This window comes from Arachis stenosperma, chromosome 6, assembly GCF_014773155.1.
Source record: "Arachis stenosperma cultivar V10309 chromosome 6, arast.V10309.gnm1.PFL2, whole genome shotgun sequence".
Classification (NCBI taxonomy): domain Eukaryota; kingdom Viridiplantae; phylum Streptophyta; class Magnoliopsida; order Fabales; family Fabaceae; genus Arachis; species Arachis stenosperma.
This window is the reverse complement of record NC_080382.1, coordinates 92,343,379-92,370,846: the sequence shown is the minus strand read 5'-3', so window position 1 is coordinate 92,370,846 and position 27,468 is coordinate 92,343,379. Positions and strand designations below refer to the sequence as shown.

The following is a 27,468-nucleotide window of genomic DNA, read 5'->3' as shown; positions in this document are numbered from 1 at the left end:
AACACGACCACGTCACGTTCTTCTAAAGCCCACTCACGCGATCGCATGCCCCATGCGATCGCGTCACTTAACATTTGGCACTAATAATAATTTGAACAGAGAGTTGTGCGAGCACGAGGCTGCCCTCGCGCTAATAGCATGAATTATGTCACGCGACCGCGTCAATCAGTATCAGAGCAAGTCGCGCGACCGCGTGCCCCACGCGATCGCGTCGCTTGCGCCGCACAGCTTATCCTAAATTGCCAAATATCTTATCTTTTCTTCCCCAATTCTAATTTTTCCCTCCCTCCTTTCTTACTCACTTCTTTCCCTTCTCATTCTTCTTATCTTTCATTTTATTTATTTGCATATTCCATTCATTGCATTTTAATTTAGTGTATATTCTTCCTTCTTTTCTAAATTCATTATTTTTCCTTTGGTGTTGAATTTTCTTATTTAAATGTTGCATCTTTTCTTGAATTATTTTGAATGCTTAGTGACTTGTTTTATTCTGGTTAGGTAATATTATTTATATCAATGCCAATCTTTTATACCTGTATCACTTTTGCATTGACTTGAATTTATATTATCTCTCCTTACCCACACTCTCTTCCCTCATTTTTTCAAAAATTTTACATTATTGATATGCCATGTGTCTCCACTATTTTCTCACTTGCATGTTGTAGCTACCATGTAATTGAGACCCCATTATTTGGCATTAACCCACCCAGCCTTTATTTATATTCTTATTTTTATTTCTGGGTTACTTTTTCTTCTTTTCCCTCTTCTTTTAGGATGGCCACCACAAAGGGAGAGGAAAAGCTTCTTACTGGGGAGACAAACAAGTTCATCTGCTCAATCTTTAGAGAAAAGCATCAGTTGAAGCAACCCGTCCACCTGCACATCTTAGCATGCACCGAGGACGGTGCAATCTTTAAGTGTGGGGAGGTCGATACCGATCTCCATGGGTTAGTTACTCTTCTATCTCAACACCGATGGTTTATTTTCCTTGTTAGTTATTGCATTTGCATGTTTGATTGCATATTTTACCACTTGGTTGAAGTAATGAATTTCTTTTCAAGATTTTATTTTATAATATTTCACTAATTTAAATTGAAAATTCTTTGTGTTAAATTTGTTTGAAGTTGTATTTGGAACATGGTTTTTAAGCCAAAGAACACACAACCTGTGAGATTTTAAGCTTATTTACATGGTTACATTATTTAACCATAAATTTTTATCCTTGTGTGTTTTCTTTTCTATAATTGTAATCTTTGCTTTGTTCCATTCTATATGTCCAATATTTAATATATTTACATGCTTGCATATGATTGAGGCCATTGTTTGATTCTAGCTCACTTATCCCAAAATTAGCCTACCTTTTACATCACCCTTGTTAGCCCCCTTGAGTCTTTAATTCCCTCTTATTCTATAAACCACAACACTAGCCTTAAGTAGAAAAATAAATTTAAAATCCCAAGTTGAATCCTTGGTTAGCTTAAGATAAAAAATTGTGTAATTGTTTAAGTGTGAGAAACCTATTGGGAATATGGATGATAAAAACAAAGGGTGGGAAGTTGAAAAGAATGAAATAATTCAAAATAAAATTTTTGGGAAGCATGCTCATGTGAAATCAAAATAATTGAATTACCATGTGCATAAAAAAATAATATATATATATATATATATATATATATATATAAAATTCAGTATTTGAATAAAGGGGATACAAAAGAATTCCCCAAATACAAAATAAAGCAATGCACATGGGACAAAATTAAAACTAATGCATGAACATGTAACATCAAAAGTGGGGAAAATATGGGAGAATAGGTAAAGAAGCTTTTCTTTACAAAGTATGTATGTTAGGTGAGATCTTAGACTAATCAAGGATTCACTTAATTAGCTCACTTAGCCTTAGATATATATATCCCTACCTTTACTTCAGCCCCATTACAACCCTGAAAAGACCTCATGATGTTTGCATTAGTATACTAAATATTTGTTGATTGGTTAGATGAAGAACAAAGTTTTAGAAAGCATGATTAGAGAAGAGTAGAGTGCTTGACCCTAGACACTTGAGAGATTAGAGTGATATACACTTCCTGTGAGGGTTCAATGCTTGATTCTATGTTCCCTGCTTTCATGAGCTATCTTCTTACAAGTTTACTTATCTTTATTTTATATGATTTGAATTAGTGAAATCTGATTTATGTTTGTCTTGGAGAACTTATTTATTTTTAACCAAGTAGGTAGAAACATTTTTGCATGTAGTTGCATTCATATAGATAGGTTGCATTTCATACATCCTACCATTCCTCTTCATCTTTATAGTTTCTCTTGAGCTTAGCATGAGGACATGCTATTGTTTAAGTGTGGGGAGGTTGATAAACTACTATTTTATGGTTTATCTTGTGCTTAATTGAGTGGATTTTATCAACTCTTTACCAACTTATTCATACTATTTGCATGTTTTACAATTCCTTCCCAGAATTTGTTCTATGATTGAAAACATGCTTCTTTGGCTTTTATTTTCTTTTATTTAATCATCTCTTATTACCATTAGATGCCTTGATATGTGTGTTAAGTGATTTCAGGGATTACAGGGCATGAATGGCTCAGAGGATGGAAAGGAAGCATGCAAAAGTGGAAGGAATACAAGAAGTTGAAGAAATTGCTAAGCTGTCCATCCTGACCTCTTCGCACTCAAATGACCATAACTTGAGCTACAGAGGTCCAAATGAGATGGTTCGAGTTGCATTGGAAAGCTAACATCCGGGACTTCGCAACGATATATAATTTGTCATAGCTGCCCCGACGCCAGGCGACGCGAACGCGTGGATCACGCGGCCGTGTGGCCTGGCAGGAACACAACCCACGCTAACGCGTGGACGACGCCTCCGCGTCACTCTTCCGCGACCTATACGGACCAGAAAGCGCTGGGAGTGATTTCTGGGCTATTTTTGACCCAATTTTCAGCCCAGAACACATATTAGAGGCTATAAAGTGGGAAAATACATCCATTCATAAGGATGCTTTGATAATTCACTTTTTATTATTTTAGATGTAGTTTTTAGAGAGAGAGGTTCTCTCCTCTCTCTTAGAATTAGGATTAGGATTCCTCTTAAAGGATTTAGGATTTATTATTATTCCAACTTACAATTTTCTTTTGAATTCCAGGTTTAATATTCCCTTACTTATTTTTCCAATTTAATTTATGAACTCTTTTATGTTGAATTTGAATTTATGTTTAAACGTAGTTTGATTGCTTTATTTACATGAATGCTTTTAATTTAATTTAGATATTTTCCCTTTTGGCTTTGGTTGATTAATTGGTGACTCTTGAGTTATCAAACTCATTGTTGATTGAAAATTAGAATTCTTCAAGAATTGATTCGAGATCCAATAACTCTAACTTTTTCCAAGGAAAGACTGGGACTTGAGGATTCGAATTAATTCATCCACTTAACTTACCTTCATAGTTAGAGGTTAACAAAGTGGGAGAAAAATTCAATTCTCATCATAATTGATAAGGATAACTAGGATAGGACTTCCAGTTCTTATACCTTGCCAAGAGATTTTATTATTATTAATTTATTTTACTCATCATTTAAATATATCTGTGCCCATTGCCCAAACTTCAAAACCCCGATTTACAGTCTTCATAACCAATAATAAGAACATACCTCCCTGCAATTCCTTGAGAAGACGACCCGAGGTTTAAATACTCGGTTATCAATTTTAAAGGGGTTTGTTACTTGTGACAACCAAAACTTTTGTACGAAGGGATTTCTGTTAGTTTAGAAGCTATATCTACAACGCGAATATTTTTATAAATTCTTTACTAGCAAAAATCCTGACGTCAATGGCTTTGTAAAACCAAATCCAATCGGCAACCTGGGGGCGTGAAAATTGAGTTCGTACAGCCGTTCGTGGGGGGCGGGAACAAAGACGTCGTAGTTGGCCTCCTCGTCAGTACCCCCGCACAGGTACTCGGCCTGACGAAACTCGGTAAGCTCTTCCTCACCCATCTGGTTCGGGGAGTCCCTTAAGTCGGAAGCCACCCAAGTGTATGAGTCGTAACCCGCGGCGGAGGTAGAAGCTCGGGAGACGACGCGAGGCATACCTATAGTGGGGGTATCACTCGGTTAGTCTATGAGGTCGAGAGCCCGGAAAAAATCCAGAAACTACATTTAGCCTATCCAGTAACTAAAATCAAGCAGGACTAAAGCAAAATCCAAGCAAAAGCCTAAAAGCTAATATCCTGGAATGGTGACCCCCCCCCCCAACGCACCTACTCAACACTAAGGTCATTTATCATACAAAACAAATAAGAAGCATGCAAGCAGAAGAACCAATGATGAAGAAAAAAGGACCTTGAAGCAAAAAAGAGAAGGGATTAATATTTACCTGGAATAGTTGCGAAGACCTGAAAGGGAAAGAAACGCGCAAGGATGCAGAAATGATGCTCTAGGATACTTGGGAGAGAAGAAGATGAAGATAGGAAAAGCGAGAATGGGAAAGGAGAACAAGCGCAAACGGTTTAAAAACTACCACTCAAGAGGCGCGAAAAGACTAGGGGCAAAATGGTCTTTGCGTGCGGGATTTTTTAACCCATTATGAGCATTTAATGCTCGGCGCGAGGAACGAGGCGACGAATGATCACCCTAGCAACAAACAGACGCGCGCAAGAGGCATGTTCCCCCCACGGATGGCCGACCTCGCGACAACGCGCGAAAGAAGAGAACAACACACTGCCAACAGCCCTCACGACTATTGCCGGTGCGTGGGGGGCACTGTTGCGGCCTGGCTTAAAGAGAACGGATCGGGTATGAGGCGTTCATTTAGGTAGTGTTTGGTTGATGTCCATTTCTCAATAAGACATGGACACGGTGACACATGTCTGCTGTTTGGTTTGGTGAGACACAAATTTTTTATGGACACGGGAAGACACAGATGGACACGGAGACACTAATTTAGTGTTCCTCCAATTTAATGAAACACTGAGACACAACTTGTGAGACACTACTTTTTTACTCTTTTACCCTTATTCAATTTTTAAATTTTCAAAATTTATCCTCTTATCTCCTCAAATATTTCTTTTTTTTTTACTTCCTCTTTTAAAATCTACAACCAAATTTATTTTTCTGTTTTCTTAAAAAAAATACATTTAATTTTTTATTTATTTGAATTTAATTAATCTTTGATAAATTTCGGACTTTGAATTTCTATTTTTTATAAAAAAATTGTATATTTAATATTTAAATAATAATTTGAGATGATATTAAAAGAAAAAAAATACGGAAAGAAATAAAAATTTAATGGTTATGACATGTAGCCTTTGAGGTGATGGGTGTGTAGCGGTGTTGGTAAATCTTGTGGTTAAATGAAGGGCAATTCAGACTTTTTTAAATATTTGTGTCATGTTCATTATATTTTTACCAAACATAATACATAGACACAAATATTTTATGCCTATGTCTTTAGTGTCTGTGTCTTTGTGTCTATGTCTCATCCTATACATCAACCAAACGGAGCCTTGCTGACCCCGATACGCGTCCAGGGCAGCTCGCCGCCACAGCTGTACAAAGAAACTTCGAGGAAGGTGGGTCCTGCCCTTGTGGGACCCACTTCTGACACAGTATATATGGGGAGGGTCTTACCCCTCCCCCAAGATACGACACCTACCACTTTATCCCTTTTTTGGCTTGCACACTAAACTGACAAGAACGTCGGAGTATCTTTGCAGGTGACACCACCCCTTCACACCCAAAGCTCGGGACGTCGGCTACTCCAGCTTCACCCTCGCGACCTGGTCCCAGGCCACACCCCACCTATCAACTCAAGAATCCTCCCGAACCGTCCGGTACTCGACCTACCAAACAGCTTGTTTAGACCATGCTAAACATTTTCTTTAATATACCCAAAAGAAAAAGAAAAATAAATTAAAAAACTGTACCTATTTGAATAGGTGATAATCCAAGGAGTTTTACATGCTAATTTTCCTTTATGGAAATTGGAAAGTTCGAATAAATGTTAAATGTTTGTATATTTTCAGCTCGAAAAAGATAGAATAATATGAAACGCAGATTACAAGAATAATAACATGGCTAAGTTGAGTTTGTACAAGAATGATACCCCTATATCTTATATTTGCACCTCCGAATATATGACTCATTTCTTCCCGAGTTAAATCAAACTCTTGGTCCTGAACAAACTTCATTCCTATATGAATTGATCTAATAATTTGGGGAACATAATTGTCTCGGGCGAAAAAAGCTACATCAAACAAGTTCATCGCCGACGGTCTCTTATCCAGTCTCCCCTGATCACCTCTAGAAGGTTCAGGTTTTGCTCCCGAAACCACGAGGCGCTGGCCTTGCTGATTCCACAAATTGTTTCCTTGATTCCGATCTCTTCTTCCTCCTTGCAGTACCAGGTGGAACCTGAACTAGGTACAATGCAGAAACCACAAAGCATGCTCAGTTTTTCCCCTTAAAAAAGGTGGAGTCTACCGTGCATCAGTTCCTATGGTTATGGTGACTATAATGGTTATACAAGTGTTGTTAAAATTAAAGTCACTTTTTTTACATTATAGTAACCGCTTTTTTTAAATTAAAAAGCGTTGTTAAATAGTAAAACAGTGTTACTTTAATTTTGGTAATACTTTTTAAGACACCATAATTACCATAACATAGGCACCATAGCAGGCACCTATAAAATATTTCCTTGGAAATTGTTAAAAATTGTTTGCACATAAAATAAAATCACCTTTTCCTCTGTTTTCAGTGCTTCCTCAAGATTACTAAGTGTTGGAATTGATCCACCTTGCATTACACCCATCAGATTCTTCATGCGAACACGCATTTGGAACAGTTGAGCTACAAGTTGGCTTACCTGATTATTGTAGTGCAGTCCACAAAGTTTGGAAATACCAAAATATAGGACAGTTAGAGAAACAGCTACTTTGAAGGATATTTCGAGAATATAAATTAAATTCTTACAGAAAATTATTCTACATACCTGCTGCTCTGTTTTCCCTGAATCCTGAGCAACTCTTTTCCTCCTGACCGGTGATTCGGCCAATAGTTCTGGCTTTTCCCTCTCCTCTGGAAATAAAAATAAAGGGCTGGTTTAACCAAATCACTTAATCCAAATTCAAAGAACTGCAAGGACTTTGGCAAAAGCAACAATCGTCGATGGGACAGTGCAAAAATTTAACATTATTATTGTGATAGCAAAACAGTTAACAGTGTTTGACATCATTATCTTGTTCAAATAGTCCTTTCAATTTTATTTCTTAAGAACTTTATCTGACTATGGGAATCAAGCATTTGCCATTGATGACACACTTACCCTTAAGTAATCATAAGTAGCAGCAGCAAAATACAAGGGGGGAGAAAACTATAACTATTGAAGCACTAGTTGTTAAAACCAAGAATTTTATTCTAGCTAAAATCTAAATGAAAAATATAGACTCTAACTACTGAGCTGTCGAAGGTTCTTACCCGGCGTCATTGCTTCTATCATTGCTTCCATGACCTTCAAATTCTTCTCTGCCTCTCGAATTTGAGCAGGTGTAGCCTGTATGCTTGCAAATGAGATTACATGAGTTTTACTATATCTATTCGAAGTGTTAAATACTTGCATAGAAGGATAGTAACAACAACTAGCGATGCTCAATTTAAAGGTTGCCAATTGCTAATTTGCTATTATTAGACATTAGGACAACACAAAATGAAATGAATAATGATAAATATCCAGGAAATCTAATGTTAAGGATTTCATACCTTCCCCATACCAGGAATCATTCCAATGACACGGGACACAGAACCCATTTTTGCAACAGCACGGGTTTGCTTTAGAAAATCATTAAAGTCAAACTTTGCACTCATAATCTTCTTTTGCAGTTCTTCAGCATCTTCTTGTTGCATCTATAATGAATGTGGTTAATAGCTCAATATTTTAAGTTCATTATGTGACAATAACAATCTAGTAACATAGTTGAGACTTACAACTTCTTGTGCCTTCTCTACAAATGAAAGGACATCTCCCATTCCTAATATGCGTCCTGCCATTCGATCAGGGTAGAAAGGTTCAAGATCCTCCATGCGTTCCCCTCGTCCTACCAGCTTGATTGGCTTACCAGATACCTGCCATCATTGAACTATCCAATCAAGCAAAACACAAGAGGACATGACTTAAACATGGTGGACTATGTTAATCACTTTAGAAATCCAGATACACTATCTGTGGGTATATTTATCAGTTCAAGTTTTGGAGTGAAAGGGGGGTATGGAAAGGGATTGAAGAGTAAAATGGGCTCAAGTTACTTTTCAAACCCTTCCTTTCCTTGCTTCAGCAAGACCTTGACTCACAAACGTACCCTAAAGATGAATCATACATTTCAATTCCAATAAACCATGTGTCCTTTTCTTTTAATACCAGAAGTTATTGGTATCGATTATATTTATTTAATAAAGAATAAAACACTTTGTAAAAGCTAAGTCCAATGCAAGAAACCTCTTTGACACTCAAGGCTGCTCCACCTCTTGAATCACCATCTAGCTTTGTCAAGATTGCACCTGTTATTCCAATCTCAAGATTGAAAGTAGTCACCAAAGCTGTTCACAGAAAATCCCATAGTCAGGTAAAACAGTATTCCAAAACCAAAGAAAAAGATGATTAACACATGACAGCCACAAATTTAGAATCAATTAATCAATGTGTTATTTTCATTTTATTTTATATAAAGTAAACCATATTTCATATTATCTGAAAATTAAAAATTCACTTCTGTACCTGCTGCTTCTTGTCCTGTCATGGCATCCACAACTAGCAAAACCTCTGTTGGATTCAGTGCCTGTTTCACTTCTTTTAACTCGTCCATCATTGTTTTGTCTATCTGTTTAAAAAGAAATAACAATCCTGATCAATGTAACATAATTCTTCCAATTATTAACTGAACCATGAAATAATTATTTTGACGTTACCAGTCCTAGAAAGGATTTACCTGCAGCCTGCCAGCAGTGTCAACAATAACCACATCCATTTTCTTTTTCTTTGCATCTGCCAAACCTTGTTTAGCAATTTCTGAAGGTTTAACATCAGTACCTGCTGTGTAGACAGGAACATCCACCTGAAACAAGCTAAAACTAATTACAAAAATGTGAATAGATACAAAATTGAGAGTTACACCACAATCAAACCACCAAGCATTGGCAAAGACAGCACACAGAAAATTTAAAACGAAATTGCTAGCGTTTCTTTCGAGATTACAACTTGTCGACTTTGAGGAGATGAAATTCCAGTACCTGTTTGCCCAAAATAGACAGTTGATCAATAGCAGCAGGTCTGTAAACATCACCAGCAACTAGCATGCAACTCTTCCCCTGAGAATAGGTGCTCGTGTTAATAAAGGATGCTTCAATAACGCAAGGAACTAATAGCTACCAGAAAAGAGAATAATAAGTAGTAGGAGCGAGATTGCAAATTCACCTGTTTCTTGAGATAGTTGGCCAACTTCGCACAAACAGTTGTTTTCCCAACTCCCTGGAGTCCAGCCAACAAAATGACAGTGGGCCCTGATTTGGAAAAAACCAGTTCACAGACCTCTCCACCCATCAGTTTTACTAGTTCATCGTGTACAATCTGCAAAACCCAATGATCAACACCAACTTCGTACCTGTATAGAATTTCAGTACTCAAAATATAGATGCATCGTTAATTTCTAGAGTACCGTTAAAATGAGATTATTATATAAATATCTTGTCCAAAAGAGTTCTCTTAGCTTCCCTACATGTGAACTATACACAGAACTTAAGAAGAACACCAGAAATTCCTATGTGGTGCTTTGTCCACACAATCTACTAGCACTGGTGAATTGCTCATATGACTTATTCTTTGCCGCAAATTTCAAATGCATTTTGACACATAATTTTATGTAGAAGTAGTTGAATTTGAAAACAACTTTTAGACTACTGAATTTGAATGTGTGTAACACGGTGATTTAAACTTTGAAAAATTGCTAGTAATCCTAGACTTTCTCTTGGCACGAGTTTCCAATCATAAATAAATAATTTTACCTTAACCAATTGCTGATCTGGTCTCACTCCTCGAATGAGGCCAACACCCACAGCCTGATCTGTGACAGCTTGCACAAACCTTCTTACAACAGGAAGACTAACCTGCCAACAACAAAACTCACCTTACCTAATAAACACCATTTGCACAAAGGATCATGTAAAGTACCAAACTCTCAAAAGCATCTTACATCTGCTTCCAAAAGAGCTCTCCTGATATCACGCATAGGCTCCACAATATTCTCTTTTGTTAAAACCTCTGCACACCACAACCAAACACACCCCAATGAAACGAAATCCATAACACAATTGATTAACTCATTAAATACTCCACAAACCGTTGTGGGGCCCTAAATAACATGTGAACTATGATAAACAAATACTTTGTTTTTGCTCATCTATATGGTATGGTATGGGTATCTACATAAAATATTGCTCTACCTAAACTACTTAACTTTGTGACCATTTTTTTCCATAAAATTTTCCGCTATCGTATTTTGTATGTGCAACATAGTATGCAAGCAACGAATATCTAATAACCCTTGAGAAACAAAAATGGAAAGTGAGAACCAACCTTCCCCTTTGAGTTTGCTCCACGCAGCCTCAAGGCCACTGGTCAATTGCCCAAACATCTCAGCCCTCACCACTCCGCGCATGTCCCTTCTCACAGTAACGCTTTTGGAGTTCACCCAACTCCATATCTCATTCTGCAAGTGACCCATTTGGCCAAATCAATCACAAGCGAATTCTCTTTTAGCTGAATGCTATGAAAGTTTCAAACTTGCTTCGAAATACTCGGAGATTAATTGCTGTTTCTGGAACTTACCGTGAACAAGTTTCGGGTGGAAAAGGAAGTAGTGGGTGTGGTTGAACCAATCCAAGGAGAGCATAGCGTATTTGGTTTGACAGAAGAAGAAGAAGAAGAAGAAGAGTACAAGGTTCGGTTGTGAGAGAAGGAAGGAGTGGAGAAATGGCGGGAGGCAACGGCAGACAAGTGTACTGCCTCCATGTTTGTTCACTGCAGAAGGCAGAAGCTGAGAGGCTCAACCTGGTGCCTGCTAGTGCTAGTTGCTATTTCTCTCTCTATCTTGTTTATCCACAACGATCTTTTTCTTCATTCTCTCTCTACGTGGTTTCTTTTCTTACTTCTTGGCTTAGTTCAACTCCCGTGCCATGCACGAGATGACCTTATCACTCTGGGAATGAAATCCCTATTTTTCTAATATATTTGAGAATATGGGGCACTATTATTATTCCAAATAGTTTTTTATATCTCCATTACATATTCTTATTATGAAATCGCGATCACTATCTATTTATCTTGTGAAGAGAAACGTTTGAAGATACACACCAATCAGATTTGGGAAAATTCTTGCTTAAATGAATTCTACATTGTGACACTTATTTTTACGATGCAATTGGCTGCATTCGTTGATTATGATTTTTTGGCTCCTTATTCTCGTAATCTCGTTTACATTCTTACCCAACGTTTTTATCCCAATATTTCAAGATTGTCAGGTAATAGTATCATTATCCTAAGAGGATAAGCATGGCTCCAAAGTAAGAACATGCAGTCTTTTAGTGATCAATAGTAATGAATCGGTCCAAATGAGGAGCATGTAGCAATTCAGAATTCGTTAAACTCTATACTTGAGAGAGGAGAGAAAAAATAGTGTGTTAGAACTCTGCTTGGTTAATGAAATAGAATGAACAAACATGGTTAAGAACCTCACCCAAAAACAATAACAGGAAAAACACTACACAGTTCCAAACGTAGAAAAACACACACAGACCTCTTTACAAGTGGTTATCCCATCCACCCTCTAATCTCTTCACCGAAGGAATTTATGTGAGTACTCCAACAATGCGAATGCTCTCAATTATCCTTGGGAGTACTATTTATCTTCTGCTATCTGTTCCACAGGCAGCAATCAAGAAAATCAAATGGCATTCAATGGCTCAACGCCAAGCTTCGGCCAACTCCGTTCTTGAATTTATACGGCCAATAATTGAGGTTCCAAGGTTCTTCTCTGTGGATCCTGCTGCTGGAAGGTCAATCAACTTAGAAGTATTCAGTTGAAGGCTTTTGCTCTTGCAGATATTTGATTGATCCTCCTTACACTCAGCAGAAGCAAGGTTGTTAGAGTCCTGAAGTCCGATTGCCATAGAACAAAGCTGCGAGACGAGATTGCACGGACAAGTATCAACTAGCAACCTATTTTCTCTAGAAATGAAATTTTCAGTGGATGTCGTCAAAATTTTGGATCCGCTTTCAGTTTCACAGCTGTCTAAAATTTTCGATCCACTTTCAGTTTCACAGCTGTCTTCTGTAACATGACTAGGGCTTTGTTGAGAAGGTTCTTCAGTAACAAATTCTTTATCCTCTTCATTACAATCCTTTTCACTTTCACTGTCATCTTTTAGGATCAGTTGTGAAGTGCTGTGGTGCCCATCGTCATCAAAAGAATTTAGGTTGGAAACAGGATTGGAATTTACCATAGACTCCTCTCTATCTCTCAGTGTCTTCACGACAAGTGTCTTGAGAAAATTCATGACTTGTACTGCATACATCAAAGCAGTCAAAGGATCTGCCATCTGAAATAGACAATGCAGAAATGTAATTCTAGCATCAAATTCATAAACTCAGACTAGTACTATAGTTTTACATATCATACTGCAAACAAGGAAAGCCAGATGCACAAACATCCGCATAGGGCTCGGGAAAATGCTGCACCCAAGAGAGTAATATACAGACAACATACGATAGCCAATCAGAAAAGCGGTTATGGTAGAATAGATCAACCGGAATCTTTGACTGATGCTATACATTTTTGTACGAAGTGCTATATATAAAGAAAATTACAATTTTACTAACTTAAAATACACTTTTCAAGTTTGAACACAGTATGTCAGCCCTAGGAAACACTAATCATCTAAAGGACTGTGCTTAGGATGATTATGTTCGCTATTTTAAAGTTTCAACTACATAACACTGGTTACTTCAATAGAAGACAGATAACAAACCACATGGAAGAAAGGAAAGAAATGCAAAACAAAAGGTGAAGTTGGCAAGCATTCAATATTTCAAGCAAAAAAACTGGAGGGTAGGAACTTTTAAACAAAAACTTACGTGAGTCATATTTGGTGCAAAAACCATTGCAACATTGCGTGCGTTCATTTTGTTCAGATGTTCCAGTTGAGCAACGTCAGCCATTAGGTTTATTGCCCAATCTAGCAAAGCAGCTTCTGTCGGTGGAAGTAGCCTCACAAGCTGAGAACATTCTTCCTCTGACTGAGACTGCATCACCTGCTCTGGCGAAAGTGGGTCTAATACCCCAGTGGGCAGTTCTCTAAACCAAGCCTGCAAAGGAGCATTGATTAGTTAGTGGTTTCGTTAATGTATCCACCATTCCACTCCAAAGTAGATAAATGGAAAACAATTGGCATAAATGCATTGATTATCACCAAGATAACTTCCAAATAGAACGTTTGAACAGAACTGACATCCAAGAGCCTGATTTCAGATGAATCTCTAAATATTTGAAACAAAAAGTAGTGCTGAATGGTGAAAAAAAAGGAAGCAAATATTGAATCGTACTAATACCTTTATAAGACCTGCCAGACAATGCACGTCAATGCCTTCTGGTACAACTCCTCTGTTTAATTGTTCCCTCACTGACTCCTCTTGACCATTTTCAGCATTAATTCTGAAGATCCCTTCAGCCTGGATGTACACTTAAAATTTTAACTCCAAGTAGATTGAAATTAAATAGCAAATCAAGCAAAATGTTTCTGGAGAAAAACAGATGCCTGCAGGGGTAGGGGGACTACAGATTGTTCATCCACAACATCACATTTTTTGTTCAAGCAAGTAATGTTATTTGAAATCTGAATCACATTTAGATTCCCATGAACAAACTGAGAAGGGAAGAACATATAGGATCTAAAAAATTACCTGCAGACCTCCTTGTGCGTACAAATGTCTTTGCATCAAAAGCAGAATCGTAGGTACACTATTTCCTCTGGCATCAAAAGAAAGCTGCATAGATTCTGTTGAAACCCCAAAAACATTTGCACTGTAGAAAACAAATAAAATATATCAAAATTATACAAGAAGATATAATTCAGAATGAATCTATCAGACATCTAATATGGTAGAGGAGATACGTGAACATCATCAAAACTAGATCAACAAATAGATAGGCTGAACTAGGGGCAAAAGGTATGTATAATTGTAATATTATTGTGCACCATCTCAGGTGCAAAAGATAATCGATTGTTTTATCACGATAAACTAAACCCGTGGCAGTGTGAGGCACCCCAGATTTTCAGAGAAGAAATCACCCTAGATCAACAATTTTTCCCTGCTGCTCATTTTTCTCCCATCACTGGTTACCATTGGCATGATTCATGCTAGCAAATTAAGGCACCTTATATTACAATTCAACACTGTTGTTGCCATTGTTCACTTGTAAATTTGATAATTGGCAAGGTGGCAAATATCATTCTACCAGTAGGTTGGCTTTTAGAGCATAGAAGGGGAGTGGATAACATGACTCGGCATAAGCATGGAAGTCGATCCATTTACTGAAAATTCAGAACCATGAGTTATAGAGATCCTTCAATTGTACGCCCTATTTCTATATTCAACTTCAAGTTCAACATGGACAGAACAACAACCGATTTGGAAGAAGGAAAAGAAGGGTTCCAAATTACAATGACTTAAGAACCACCACAATTGTGCAACTAGTAATGTAATCAACATAATATATTAACTTCATATCTAAAATAAGGAACTAATTTGAGATTTATTAAGAATCATGTGTGGATTCTAAAAAGGAATGTTATCCAAGAAAAGACCTTTTTTTTTTACCAATTGCATGAACTTGAATGGAACCAGATGAGCAATAAAAGGGAAAATAATATGATAGTAACACAAATAAAAGACACGCACAAAGATAAAAGAGGAAAAATAAATTTATGGCAAGTAATGAATGAACAAATCCAATAATTGTGATTGAGATTTAGAACGAAAGCATGAAACTGACCTTGCACTTGGAGGCCTTCTGGGAACCTCAGGTTCGAATTCAACAGGCAAACCAAGAAAGCCATGGAACCGATCAAAGGTTACATGTGCCACGTGTCTCACATTAGAAGGCCACCCAATCTCCATTGAAGAAGAAGAAAGGTCTCCAGCGCTGCTGCTAGCACTGCAACCTATCAAAGATTTCCTGAAAGTTTCAATCAAGAGAGTCAAAATAGAAAGCTGATCTCTTTCTCTGTCCTTTTCTGTCTTTTCACATTCTCCCTCTTCTTCTTCTTCTGCCAAATCCAATTGGGACTGAAGCACCACACCTTCAATTTCCACTGTGTTGTTGGGGCTGTTAATAAGGGCAGTTTGGTGCGACCCACCACAGGGACTATTGCTCGAACAGCTTGAAGGTGAAGGTAACTGAGATGGGGATTGCAGCACTTCCGTCATTTTTGGGAACTGATTGATTGAAAAATTGATTTCAGGGGTTCCTATCTCTCTCTCTCTCTCTCTCTCTCTCTCTCTCTCTCTCTCAAAACAAAACCCCACTTTTAATATATGTTTATTGTTGTTCTATTTCCTAACGAAAAGCAAATATTTTTGGACATTAGATTAAAGAAAGAATAGAAATTGGCGGTGGTGGTGGTGGTGGAGTAGAGTTTGATTCAAGAAAAGGGCTTCTGGAAGGTGAGATGGGACTATCATTAATCACTGTACATCGAGAGAGAGAGTTATAGAAGGAAGAATCATAGCATATGAGACAGAAAGAGATTGGTTGTTGGTTGGGATTATACTGAAGAGGATGATTATGATTATGATGACGATGGAGTATGAGTCCGGTTTGCAAGAGAGGGGGTATGTATTTTACTATTTTTGTACGGTATTTTGGGAGGGGGGTTAACTTTTTAGGGTTTTTCACATAAAAAAATAAGAGTAAAAGACATTTTCGTCCTTGACCTTTTTTGTTTTTGCGAACATTTTCGTCCTCAAGCAATTAAAAATACATTAAAGCCTATGACCTTTGAAAAACGTGGATATTTATGTCCTTCCGTCGTTTGCACTGAACGGAAAAGGCTGAGCTGGCAGAGGTGACACTGAGGTGGCACGTAACAGAGGACAGGTGGTATAGAGCATTTCGTAACAGGACGTATAAGTCCCTGGAGACGAAAACGACGCCGTTTCGTCTCCTCCCCCATCTGCCACTTTCTTCTTCCTTCGTCCCTTTTCCTTCCATTATTCTTCCTCAGCCCTGCCTCCATCACCGCCGCACAGCCGCGCCTCCGTCAACCACCATCAACGCCGACGATCTCCTCCGTCCTTCTTCTTCTTCCTCTTGCGATTCACTCAACCTCTCCGCCCAATTTGGCCATGTCTGCATCGCCGTGGAAATCATAGACTCACTTTCTGCTCTCCAATTCCACTAAGCAATTCTTTTACAAATGGCTGAAACTCCAAACGCCTCAACGTCCTTACCTAAACCCTCTACCATGGACCCTCAATCCCAGCTTTCCCAAAGTCTAAACCCAAACCCAATCCCTAATTCAAATCCCAACCCTTCAACGTCAGTGCAATTGCCTTCGATCTCAAACTTCTCTCAACAACAATCCCCTTCAATTCACAATATCTCTTCCCCTTCTCTCCCCCCTCTCCCCCAAGACCCTCAGCAATCACAGCAACAACAACCATAACAGCAGCAGCAGCAACAGCTTCAGCAACAATCACAGCAACAACAACAAACGCAACAGAATCGACAAAGTGGGGGTTGTGGGGGAGTAAATGAAGAAAGGAAATTCTTCCTTCTATGGCATCTGAAGGAGTATCACAAAAGAAAGCCAAGAAAAAATTCAAACTTGTCACGATAATCACTTACCCAAAAGAGCAAAGAACCAATAACATTACAAAAAATCAAAACTTGTGTTGAAGGTGTGAGTGAAAAAAAAGGAACTAAAATTATGGAAAATGAAAATTACTTGTCGAAAACGACAGCGAGGGAATCGAAGTTGATTGGGTCTTCAAGGAACCCCTATTTGTGCTTGCAACCAAACAGCCCTCGGTGGTGCCCATTGGCACCGTGTGCTCTACCCCATCGAGCAACAATGGACTCACAACACCCACTGAAATCTGAACAAACCCTATCGCCGGACACCACCTGCTGTACGAGCTCCTCGTCGTCGGAAGAGAGAGGAGGAATCTGAGGCGGAACGTGTAGTGGAAGTTGAGGTTTCTGCGATGGCGGAGCAGGAGAAATAGCGGCGACGGCGGAGCAGTCGATTATTTCGGCGAGGCAGGGGCCGGGGTTTCTTGCGTCGTCTTTAATGATTTCTTCTTCTTTTTCTTCTTCTGCTTCGTCATCGGAGGAAGCTCGAGACGAAGCTGCAATAATGGGTTGAACAAGGCCAATGCCGAAAAATCGAGGTAGACGAGGGAGAAGAAGTGGAGGTCAGTAACGAAACATCATCGTTTTTGTCTCCAGGGACTTATATGTCCTGTTTCGAAATGCTCCCTGCTACGTGGCCTCTGTAACGGCCAGGTCAGCACCATCTCTGCCAGGTCAGACTTTTCCGTCCCGTCCAAACGCCTGAATTCGACGGAAGGATTGAAATGTCCACGTTTTTCGGAGGTGAGGGACTTAAATGTATTTTCCATTCTTTGAAGACAAAAATGTCCGCAAAAAAAAATGTCAGGGATGAAAATGTCCTTTACTCAAAAAATAATTTTATCCAAACTCTTTGTCAGAAATTATTTTTAATATGAAAATAAAGATGGTGTTTTGTTTAAATATTGATATTTAAAAGTGTATTATAATATTGTTGAAGATATTCAATACACCTTTCACCTGTTGACTTCCTATTTGCAAAATTCACTTACCTATAATTACACTAAATAATTCCATTTTCAACAAAAACACCAATATATTTTTCATATTAAAAAAAATCAGCCACTTTTTGTTCAATAAATTTAATTTTAATGTATTTTTAGTATAAAATAAATCCGTATATATTTAATATATTAGACTCTCTTTTAGTGTTATGTTAAGGTGTTATTAGTGTTCTGTTTAGAACTTTGATCTTTCTACCTCTTTTTTACTTTTCTATTTCTATCTTTTTCTTCGATCACATCAATTTGTACTCCTAATGCTCATTACTTTATAATCAACTTCTCCTCAATTAACACTCTCAATCCAATATAAATTTCGGTGGATGAGGAACTCTAAAATTGATCCAAGTAGTGAGGATGATGAGGAAAATATTGTGGTATTGGAGACGGAAGATTATTCTCAGGGTTTGAGGCTTGTATGAAGAGTCTCTCGGGGAGACTCTTTGCAGATAAGGTGTTTTCGATTGGCACAATTCACAATACCCTAAGGGCGATATAGGGTAAACCGGAGGGGTTCCGATCGATTGAGAGAGGTCCTAATCAATTCCAATTCTTCTTTGAGGATGATCTTGACGTTCTTGGTGCAGTTTTTTATAACCCACAAACAAACCGGCAAGTGCACTGGGTCGTACCAAGTAATACCTTACGTGAGTAAGGGTCGATCCCACGAGGATTGATGGATTAAGCAACAATAGTGTTTGATAGGCTTAGTTAGACAAACAAAAAATAGTGTTTTGAGATATTCAAAAGGTTTAAATTCGAAAATATCAGAAGGCAGGCACGCAAGTAAATAAATTGAAAATAAAATATGAGAAAAATAGTTAAGGCTTCGGAGTTATCTATTTTTCTGAATTGATTTTTCTTACTAACTATTTTAATCATGCAAGATTTAATTCATGGCAAACTATATGTGACTAGACCCTAATTCCTTAGACCTTCCTAGTCTCCTCTAAAATTCATTAACTGCCAATTCCTTGGTCAATTAATTCCAATTAGAAGCTGCATGATCAAATTCCAGTTTATATGCCACAAAAACTCTAATTACCCAAAAATAAAAGGATTATATGTCACGTATCCCGTTAAATCCAGATAATTAAAATTTAGGAGAATTTGTTTTCAAGCTGTTGTTCAAGTATAGAGTTTTTCCAAGTTATACAAGAACTCAATTAGAAAGAGGGTCATACTTCCGTTCCACCCAAATTCATAAAATAAAGAGCGAAAACAATTCTAAAATTATAAATCCATGCATAAATTAAAATAGACAAAGCAATAAAATCAATCCATACAAATAGACAGAGCTCCTAACCTTAACAATGGAGGATTAGTTGCTCATGGAATACGGAATATAAATTTGTATAGAATTTCCTAATGGAATCCCCCTAATGGAATGTCCCTAATAAAAGAGAAGTCTGCCCTTTTTATAACTAATCCTAATTAATTTAAAATCTAATATTTTCAATTAAGATAATATCTTTTCCTATTTTAAAATTAAATTTGAATTTAAATCAGAATTAACTAACTACTCCGCATCTTGTAACGTGGGGACCACTCTGTTTCACTGGATCCGCGCCTAACTTGGGTGCCAAAATGGGGCCCAGAAATCACCCCCCAGCGGTTTCTGCGTTTTCTGCATGTGGCGCATGTCACGCGTACGCATCGATGGTCTTTTCTGCGAGCCACGCGGACGCGTCGGTCACTCGTACGCGTCGTTGAGCAAATCTTCAAATCACGCGTACGCGTTGGTCACGCACATGCGTCGCCATGGATACCTCCAATTCACGCGCATGCGTCAGGCACGCGTGCGCATCGCTCCTCGCAGCCATCTCCTTTTATTCTTATGTTGCAGAAATTCCATCAAATCCAGTCGAATGCTATCTAAAATAAATAAAATTGCACAAAACTCAAAATAGCATCCATAGTGGCTAAAATATAATTAATTCTTTATTAAACTCAACAAATTAGATGTAAATTCACTAGGAAAAGATAGGAAAGATGCTCACGCATCAGTTCTCAGAATTGAAAAAGGATCTCCTTGACTCTTTAAGGATTATATCGTGCATGTGAGAAGATGGATTGAATCGGATGAACACAACCAGAAAAACATTACTTGTTTTCTAATCTGGATCCAATTCTGGGTCTGTTTGAGCAGTTCAAAACTATTCAGGTTGAAAAAAGACTTAGGAAAAAAATTGGAGAGGTGATAGACATTGATTTTTTCTCTGTTCATGGAAGAGAATCTCGAATTCTCAAGACCAAAGTCTGGCTGGATGGTGATAAAAAGGGTGAAAGACAGCATTCGTATGGCTGAACTAAATGGTAAGGTGCTAGAAATTAGATTGCGATACGAGAGGATTAGAATTTTCTGTACCTACTGTGCTCATTTAGGACATGATTCCAAACACTGTTCTAAATTCATGGAGAATTCATCAGCGGGCGCTATTAAACAAGATCGTTTTGGCGAGTGGGTCAAAGCCTATCAAGTGGGCAAGAGGATCGAATGTGGAGGAACTGGTGATAACTCCAGTTTCAATAACTCAAACTCAAGCACTCTCTAACCGAGAAAAAAGCCAACCCCAAACTGGTTGATAGATAATTTTGTCAGCTTGAGTGTCAAAGGGACAAAAAATAACTTTATAGAGACACCTAGAGGTAATAAGGAGGATGATAATTTTTCGAAAGTGGTTTGGCAGTCAATTGAGAAGACTAGTGAGGCATTAGTCCTACAAGATATTACTAGTACTATGAACACTGATACATCTGCCCCACAGAACTTACCTAATGAAGGAATAATCAGCAAGAGTTCTAAGTGAAAACAACTTGCTAGACAAGTGACTGATTCAAGTAAGCTGTTCGGAGGAATAAAAAGAAGAAATCAAGGGAAGAAAAATAAAAATGAGGCTAAGAAGATCTGTATGGTTGATGATATGATTGCTGAAACGAGGGTGGAGGGTGCTAGTCGTTCAATGGCACCCGAAGAGATATGAAGCTCATTACGTGGAATTGTTGGGATTTGGGGAGACCCCTGACAATCCACAATCTCAAAGAGATGTCACAATCCCACTCTCCCGGGATGGTTTTTCTATGCGAAACTAAAAACCAATCTCGACAAGTGGAAATGAAGTTGAGGTCATGTGGTTTTACAAACTGAAAGATTATTGATCCAGTGGGTAGCGTCGGAGGCTTGGCACTAGTTTGGAGGGACTATGTGGTAGTGCAAATAATTGATAGTTCAGATTTTTTTATCGTGGCTTTAATGAAAGACACATCCATTAATGTGGAATGGAATCTCGTTGGTGTTCATTTCAGCAGCCATGAACAGATCCATTCAACACAATTTCAAGAGGTGTCAGTAATCTTACAGCAGCAACAAGGTAACTCATATATTTTGGGAGACTTTAATGCTATTGGTGATCAAAATGAAAAAAGTGAAGTTAGTGTTAAATTACATTCTTCTATAGCAGGTTATAATTATTTTATTGGTGATAATGCTTTACTTGACTTGGGAATGATTGGTAGACTTTTCACTTGGAGTAATAGGCAGAAAGCAGGGGAATTAATTCAAGAACGATTGGATAGAATCTTAGTGGGAGAAACATGGCTGCAACTGTTCCCTAATCCAACAGTTCTTAGATTGTCCAAGACAGGTTCAGACCTTGCCCCTCTCCTTTTTTACACTAATCCACAAACTGAACGTTCAAAAAGAAGATTTAAATTCCAGACCCGATGGTGTGAAGAGGATTCAATCCAAATTTGAACTAGTGAGGTTTGGAACACAGAAATTAAAGATTCTCCCATGTTTCAACTAGCTCAAAAGCTTAAACTCGTTCGACATTGGCTGGTCATATGGCAAAGGAGTAGTCTTTCAAACTCTAAAAATAGATTAATGAAATTACAGGGAAGCTAGAAGAAATAAGGGCATCAGGTTTAATGTGAGGTCCTGAAATGATGGAACTTGAGCAACAATTAGAGAGGACCTATTTGAATGAAGAGCTCTATTGGAAGGATAAATCTAGAATTAAATGGCTAAAAGAAGGAAATAGAAACACTAGCTTCTTCCATCGATAATTTAAGGCTAGATCTAGGAGGAACAAGATTTGGAGACTCAAGGCTGAGAATGGAGAGTGGGCTACTTTTAATGCAGCCATCGTAGGGGTGGCAGAGGAGTATTTCAAGGACATCTTTACTTTCACCAATCAGGGGGATCCTGGGCCTTTTTTCTTAAACTTTGAGCCTAAGGTTACAGCTAGCATGAACCGTAGGCTACAACGTTCGGTCTCTTTTGAGGAAGTAAAGAAAGCTACCTTTAGTGTAGACTAGCAGAGTGCTCCAAAGGAAGATGAGATAATAGCTAAATTCTTCCAATTTTACTGGGATACTGTAGGTGAGGATGTATTCAAAGCAGTTAGAGATTTCTTTCAAGGAGGGCACATTTTAAGGAGTTTCAACTACATTAACATCTACCTCATTCCTAAGATTTCTGATGCTTGTAACATGTCCCAGGTACGACACATTAGTTTATCCTCTGTATTCTACAAAATCATCTCTAAGATACTGGTTCATATATTACAAGAGTGTATGAATAAACTTATTAGCCCTAATCAAAGCGCATTCTTAAAGGGGAGATTTATTTTAGATAATATCCTGATAGCACATGAGTGTATGCACTATCTCAAGCAAAAAAAGAGAGGTTTAGAGTATAAGATGGCCCTTAAACTTGACATGAGTAAAGCATATGACAGGGTTGAGTCGTAGTTTTTGTGGTTTATCATGAAGAAGATGGGATTTGATTCTACGTGGATAGGTTGGATTCATGAATTGGTAACGACGGTTTCTTACTCTGTGGTTGTGAAATACCAACCATACAGTTTTTTTTAAACCAAATAGAGGCATCCGTTAGGATGACCCTCTATCTCCTTTTCTTTTTCTATTTTGTGCAGAAGGCCTCTCCTTCTTGCTACACAAAGAAGAGCAAAATTGGCACATTTAAGGGATTCAGATTACTAGAAGATGTCCGAAGGTTAATCATTTACCTTTTGTAGATGATTCTATATTATTATGTAAGGCATTAGAAGACAATTGTGGGTGGATCTTAGATTTATTAAGGGACTTTGAAAGTTTCAGTAGCAAAAAATTAACCTTAATAAATCTGCAATCTTCTTCAGCAATAGACTCCTCATGATATACGCACATCACTTACTATTACCATGAATATTTCACACATTAAAGCTCAAGACAAGTATTTGTGACTGCCTTCTTTAGTAAATAAATTGAAAAAGGCTGCCTTTTTTGCTACCAAAAAAAGGGTTATCAAAAAGGTCCAAGGCTGGAAACGATGTCTTTTATCTAATGGAGGAAGACAAGTATTACTAAGGACGGTAGGAGAAGCGATCCCGATATATACCCTATCTTGTTTCAGACTGCCAGATAATCTAATCAAAGAAATCCATGACATTCTTAATCAATTCTGGTGGGGTCAATAAGCTGCGGAATGTTGTATGGTTTGGATTAGTTGGGATACAATAACAAGGGCTAAGAAAAAAGGAGGGCTTGGCTTTAAAGACCTACTTGCACAAAATTTGGCTCTCCTAGGTAAACAATGTTGGAGAATTACCACTAATCCTGATTCTTTATTATCTAGAATCTTAAAAGAAAAATATTTCAGATATAATTCTATTCTAGATGTAGAGTTGGGGTCCTTACCTTCTTGGGAATGGAGGAGTATCCTTGCAGGTAGAAGTGTCGTTGAAAAGGGGTTAAATTAGAGAGTTAGTTCTGGAACAGCAATCCGATTCTTTAGAGATCCATGGCTCCCACCTCCGTATCCATTCTTAGTACTAGCTCTTCCAAGTTAGTCCCAAGCTGGACATTCAATCTTCCTAGTTCATGATCTGTTCTCTGCACATAAGCAATAGAATCAGTCCCTAATTCCCTAATTAATTCAATATTCTCCCAAGATGTTGCTCAGAGAATTCTATCTACAGTACCGGTAGAAGGGGAGGATGAAATTCAATAGATACTCAACAGATTCAAGATATATGATGTACCTTCAGGATATAGAGTTTCTTACCTTTTCCACCATGTTTCTCTAGAATTTTGTCCAAATATCACGCAACAACCGAAAATATGGAATTTCCTTTGGAGTCTGACATCTCCACATAAGATTCAGGTATTTGGGTGGAAGTCTCTCCATGAAAAACTCCCCGTCATGCAGCTCATAAATTAGCGATTCCCAAATACTTCACCAACTTGTTCCATTTGCAATGATGAACCAGAATCCTTGTTACATTGCATCTTTTCCAATAGCGCACCTGACCCCAAATCCAAACTTTATCTCTTTTTTTTATTGGTGGAGATTCCAAATTGTTGTCCCGGATAACCGATCTGTGAGTAAGAACTCGGCCCATTTTGCTTTGATTATTGCCTGGATATATGAAAAGAAAGTTGTAGGAGGATGTTCGAACGCCACTCTATGAATCCTGAAGAACTTCTGGCAATTGCTACCAAACAAAATTAGGAACTTGTAAATTTATTGATGCGTGAGCATCTTTCCTATCTTTTTCTAGTGAATTTTCATCTAATTTGTTGAGTTTAATAAAGAATTAATTATCTTTTAGCCAATATGGATGCTACTTTGAGTCTTTTGCAATTTTGTTTATTTTAGGTAGCATTCGGCAGAATTTGATGGAGTTTCTGCAGCACAAGAATCAAAGGAGATGGCAGCGAGGAGCGACGCGTACGCGTGACTGACGCGTACGCGTGATTTGGAGAGACGTGTACGCGTGATTTGAAGATTTGCTCAGCAACGCGTACACGTGACTGACGCGTTCGCGTGACTTGCGAAGAAGACCAGCGACGCGTACGCGTGACTAACGCGTATGCGTGACATGCGCCACATGTAAAAAAATGCAGAAAACGCTGGGAGCGATTTTCTGGGCTGTTTTTGACCCAGTTTTCAGCCCAGAAAACACATATTAGAAACTGCAGAATGGACAAAACAAGTGGTCCCCACCCATCAGCTGAATACTTGTTAATTAATTTGAATTTAAACTAAAATCTTATTTTAGGAAAAGATACTATTTTAGTTTTAGATAGATTTTAAGTTAATTAGGATTAATTATAAAAGGAATGCCAACAGGGTGATTCCAACACAACATTATTCCATTCCTATTTACAATCCTAGTTTTTTTCTCTGAACCATGAGCAACTAATCCTTCATTGTTAAGGTTAGGAGCTCTGTCTATTTGTATGGATTGATTCGTTTGATCTTTCTAATTTAATTCGTGTTTTGATTTATATTTCAATAATTGTTTTTGTTCTTTATTTTATGAATTTGGGTGGAACGGAAGTATGACCCATGTTCTCATTGAGTTCTTATATAACTTGAAAAAGCTCTATACTTGAACAACAGCTTGAAAACATATTATCCTGAATTTCTAATTGTTTGTATTTAACGGGATACGTGATATATAATCCCCTTATTTTTGGATAATTAGGATTCTTGTGGCATATAAACTGGAATTTGATCATCACCTTCTAATTGGAATTAATTGACCAAGGAATTGGCAGTTGATGAATTTTAGAGGAGACTAGGAAGGTCTAAGGAATTAGGGTCTAGTCACATATAGTTTGCCATGAATTAAATCTTGCATGATTAAAATAGTTAGTAAGAAAAATCAATCCAGAAAATAGATAACTCTGAAGCCTTAACTGTTTTCTCCATATTTTATTCCCAACTCATTGCTGCTTGCTTTCTGAAATTTTTAATTTACTGTTTAATGCTCTTTGAATACCAAAATACTCTTTTTTGTTTGTCTAACTAAGCCAATCACTTAACCATTGTTGCTTAGTCCATAAATCCTCGTGGGATCGATCCTTACTCACGTAAGGTATTACTTGGTACGACCCGGTGCACTTGCCGGTTAGTTTGTGAGTTATAAAATACCGCACCACTTATCCACTGAAACCCCAACCTAATTCCAACTTTACTTTCTTCTTAGTTTCATTCTTTTATTATGCCTCGCTAATGTTTAAGCGAAGGATGGGAGAACCCCACTTTCTTTTTTGTAGTCCTAAATTTTGGACAAAATATTTTCTTTCATTTGAAATAAAATAACCCATTGTCTTTTAGAAAAAAAATTGTATATATATTTAATTATATAATGTTACATTAACAAAAATAATTTTATTTTATATTAATTATATAAATAATAATTTAAAAGAACGAATATAATTGAATAATTATATAGAATATTTTACGGTATTAATATATTAAGATTGAACTCTTGTTTAATTATATTTATTTTTTGAATAAATGCATTTAATATAAAAAATAGTTATTTTTGTTAATATGACATTACGTAATTGGATACACATATAAAATCGATTTAATTAACATTGTATCATAATTAAATTGTTAAAAAAGTAACTATTTTGTATTTTAAGAAATATAATTTAATAGTATAATGATAACAAATTGTTTTAATATATTTAATATATTAAATATATTTTTTATAAGATCTATAAGTAAGAAAGAAAAAAGAAGACACTTCATTGTATTTTTACTTTTTGTATTTATAGGTCTTAATTTTTAAATAAATGTAATTTAAAATTTTAAAAATTACAAATTAATCCCACCAAGTAAGGAGGATTTTAACATATAAACCAAAATCACAATAACTTATTGGCGGATTTCAATTTATATTTAAAATATTCGTTGCTAAACTTTTTGTGCAACAAGTAAATTCCTCTAAATAGAAATAAAAAAATTATTTCCTTTGAATTATAATTTATTGATTATTAAATAAATAATGTTAGAAATTCAAAAATTTAAAACTTTAACTGACATCCAATAAATATAATAAAATAATATATTTATATATAATATATATATATATATATATATATATATATTCAAAAAACATTTATTTTTAGATTTTATTATTTTAAATTTATTAACTACTAAAAAATTAAATAGTTCAATTAGTTTATCAATTTGTTATTGATTTTTTATTTCGATTTTGCTAGGTAGACATTGATTTTTATAAATAATGTGAACAATAAGTTTTAGAATTGACCTAATAAAGTAAAAAAATATTCCACTCTAAATTATCTCATAAACCTTAACATTAGGATAACCATCTGCGCGCCTAGTGAATTGAACATCCAATCATTGTTAATTGTGCATGAGTAAATCGAATAAAAAAATAACCATCCAATTAAAAATAATGAACATAATCACATGCATACCTATTAAATTGAACCTCCAACATATCCATTGTTCACATTGCCTACCTATACGTTTTTTTTCTTTTTGTCCGATTCACTCACATGCTATTTTTTTTATTAACTAAAGGGTGTGTTTAGCAAATGCCATGGAGAAGAGAGAACTGCGTCTCTTAAACGCTTCATCTTTATGTTTGGCAACTTTTTATTCCTCTAAACGTCACCTCTAATTCCATGTTCACGTCAAGCTGAAATTTGTTGTTTTTACGTTAAGGT

General features: G+C 36.9%; 2 protein-coding genes across 2 annotated transcripts; both read right to left on the bottom strand.

Annotated features, from left to right (window-relative positions):
• Nucleotides 1–5,940: 5,940 nt before the first annotated feature.
• LOC130932409 (signal recognition particle subunit SRP54, chloroplastic) lies at nt 5,941–11,310 on the bottom strand. The gene is made up of 15 exons (XM_057861732.1): nt 10,888–11,310; nt 10,636–10,768; nt 10,253–10,320; nt 10,065–10,166; nt 9,478–9,630; nt 9,294–9,371; nt 8,993–9,118; nt 8,782–8,884; nt 8,503–8,603; nt 7,995–8,132; nt 7,770–7,913; nt 7,488–7,563; nt 7,003–7,088; nt 6,751–6,876; nt 5,941–6,425 (listed from the first exon to the last, which is right to left on the bottom strand). Exons 1-15 carry the CDS (start codon nt 11,068–11,070, stop codon nt 6,324–6,326), a joined length of 1,719 nt encoding a protein of 572 aa, XP_057717715.1. The 5' UTR covers nt 11,071–11,310; the 3' UTR covers nt 5,941–6,323.
• A 369-nt stretch (nt 11,311–11,679) lies between these two features.
• LOC130935333 (rho GTPase-activating protein 5-like) lies at nt 11,680–15,917 on the bottom strand. The gene is made up of 5 exons (XM_057865033.1): nt 15,110–15,917; nt 14,017–14,137; nt 13,666–13,785; nt 13,192–13,422; nt 11,680–12,656 (listed from the first exon to the last, which is right to left on the bottom strand). Exons 1-5 carry the CDS (start codon nt 15,541–15,543, stop codon nt 12,021–12,023), a joined length of 1,542 nt encoding a protein of 513 aa, XP_057721016.1. The 5' UTR covers nt 15,544–15,917; the 3' UTR covers nt 11,680–12,020.
• Between the last annotated feature and the right edge of the window lie 11,551 nt (nt 15,918–27,468).

Excerpts from the sequence above, each read along its gene's own strand:
- LOC130935333 (XM_057865033.1), bottom strand. The coding sequence starts at position 15,543 with ATGACGGAAGTGCTGCAATCCCCATCTCAGTTACCTTCACCTTCAAGC. Across the intron at positions 14,138-15,109 it reads AGAAGGCCTCCAAGTGCAAG|TGCAAATGTTTTTGGGGTTT; the intron begins GTCAGTTTCATG and ends TGTTTTCTACAG. Across the intron at positions 12,657-13,191 it reads TTGCACCAAATATGACTCAC|ATGGCAGATCCTTTGACTGC; the intron begins GTAAGTTTTTGT and ends TGTCTATTTCAG.
- LOC130932409 (XM_057861732.1), bottom strand. The coding sequence starts at position 11,070 with ATGGAGGCAGTACACTTGTCTGCCGTTGCCTCCCGCCATTTCTCCACT. Across the intron at positions 10,769-10,887 it reads CCACCCGAAACTTGTTCACG|AATGAGATATGGAGTTGGGT; the intron begins GTAAGTTCCAGA and ends GGTCACTTGCAG. Across the intron at positions 10,321-10,635 it reads GAGCAAACTCAAAGGGGAAG|AGGTTTTAACAAAAGAGAAT; the intron begins GTTGGTTCTCAC and ends TGTGGTGTGCAG.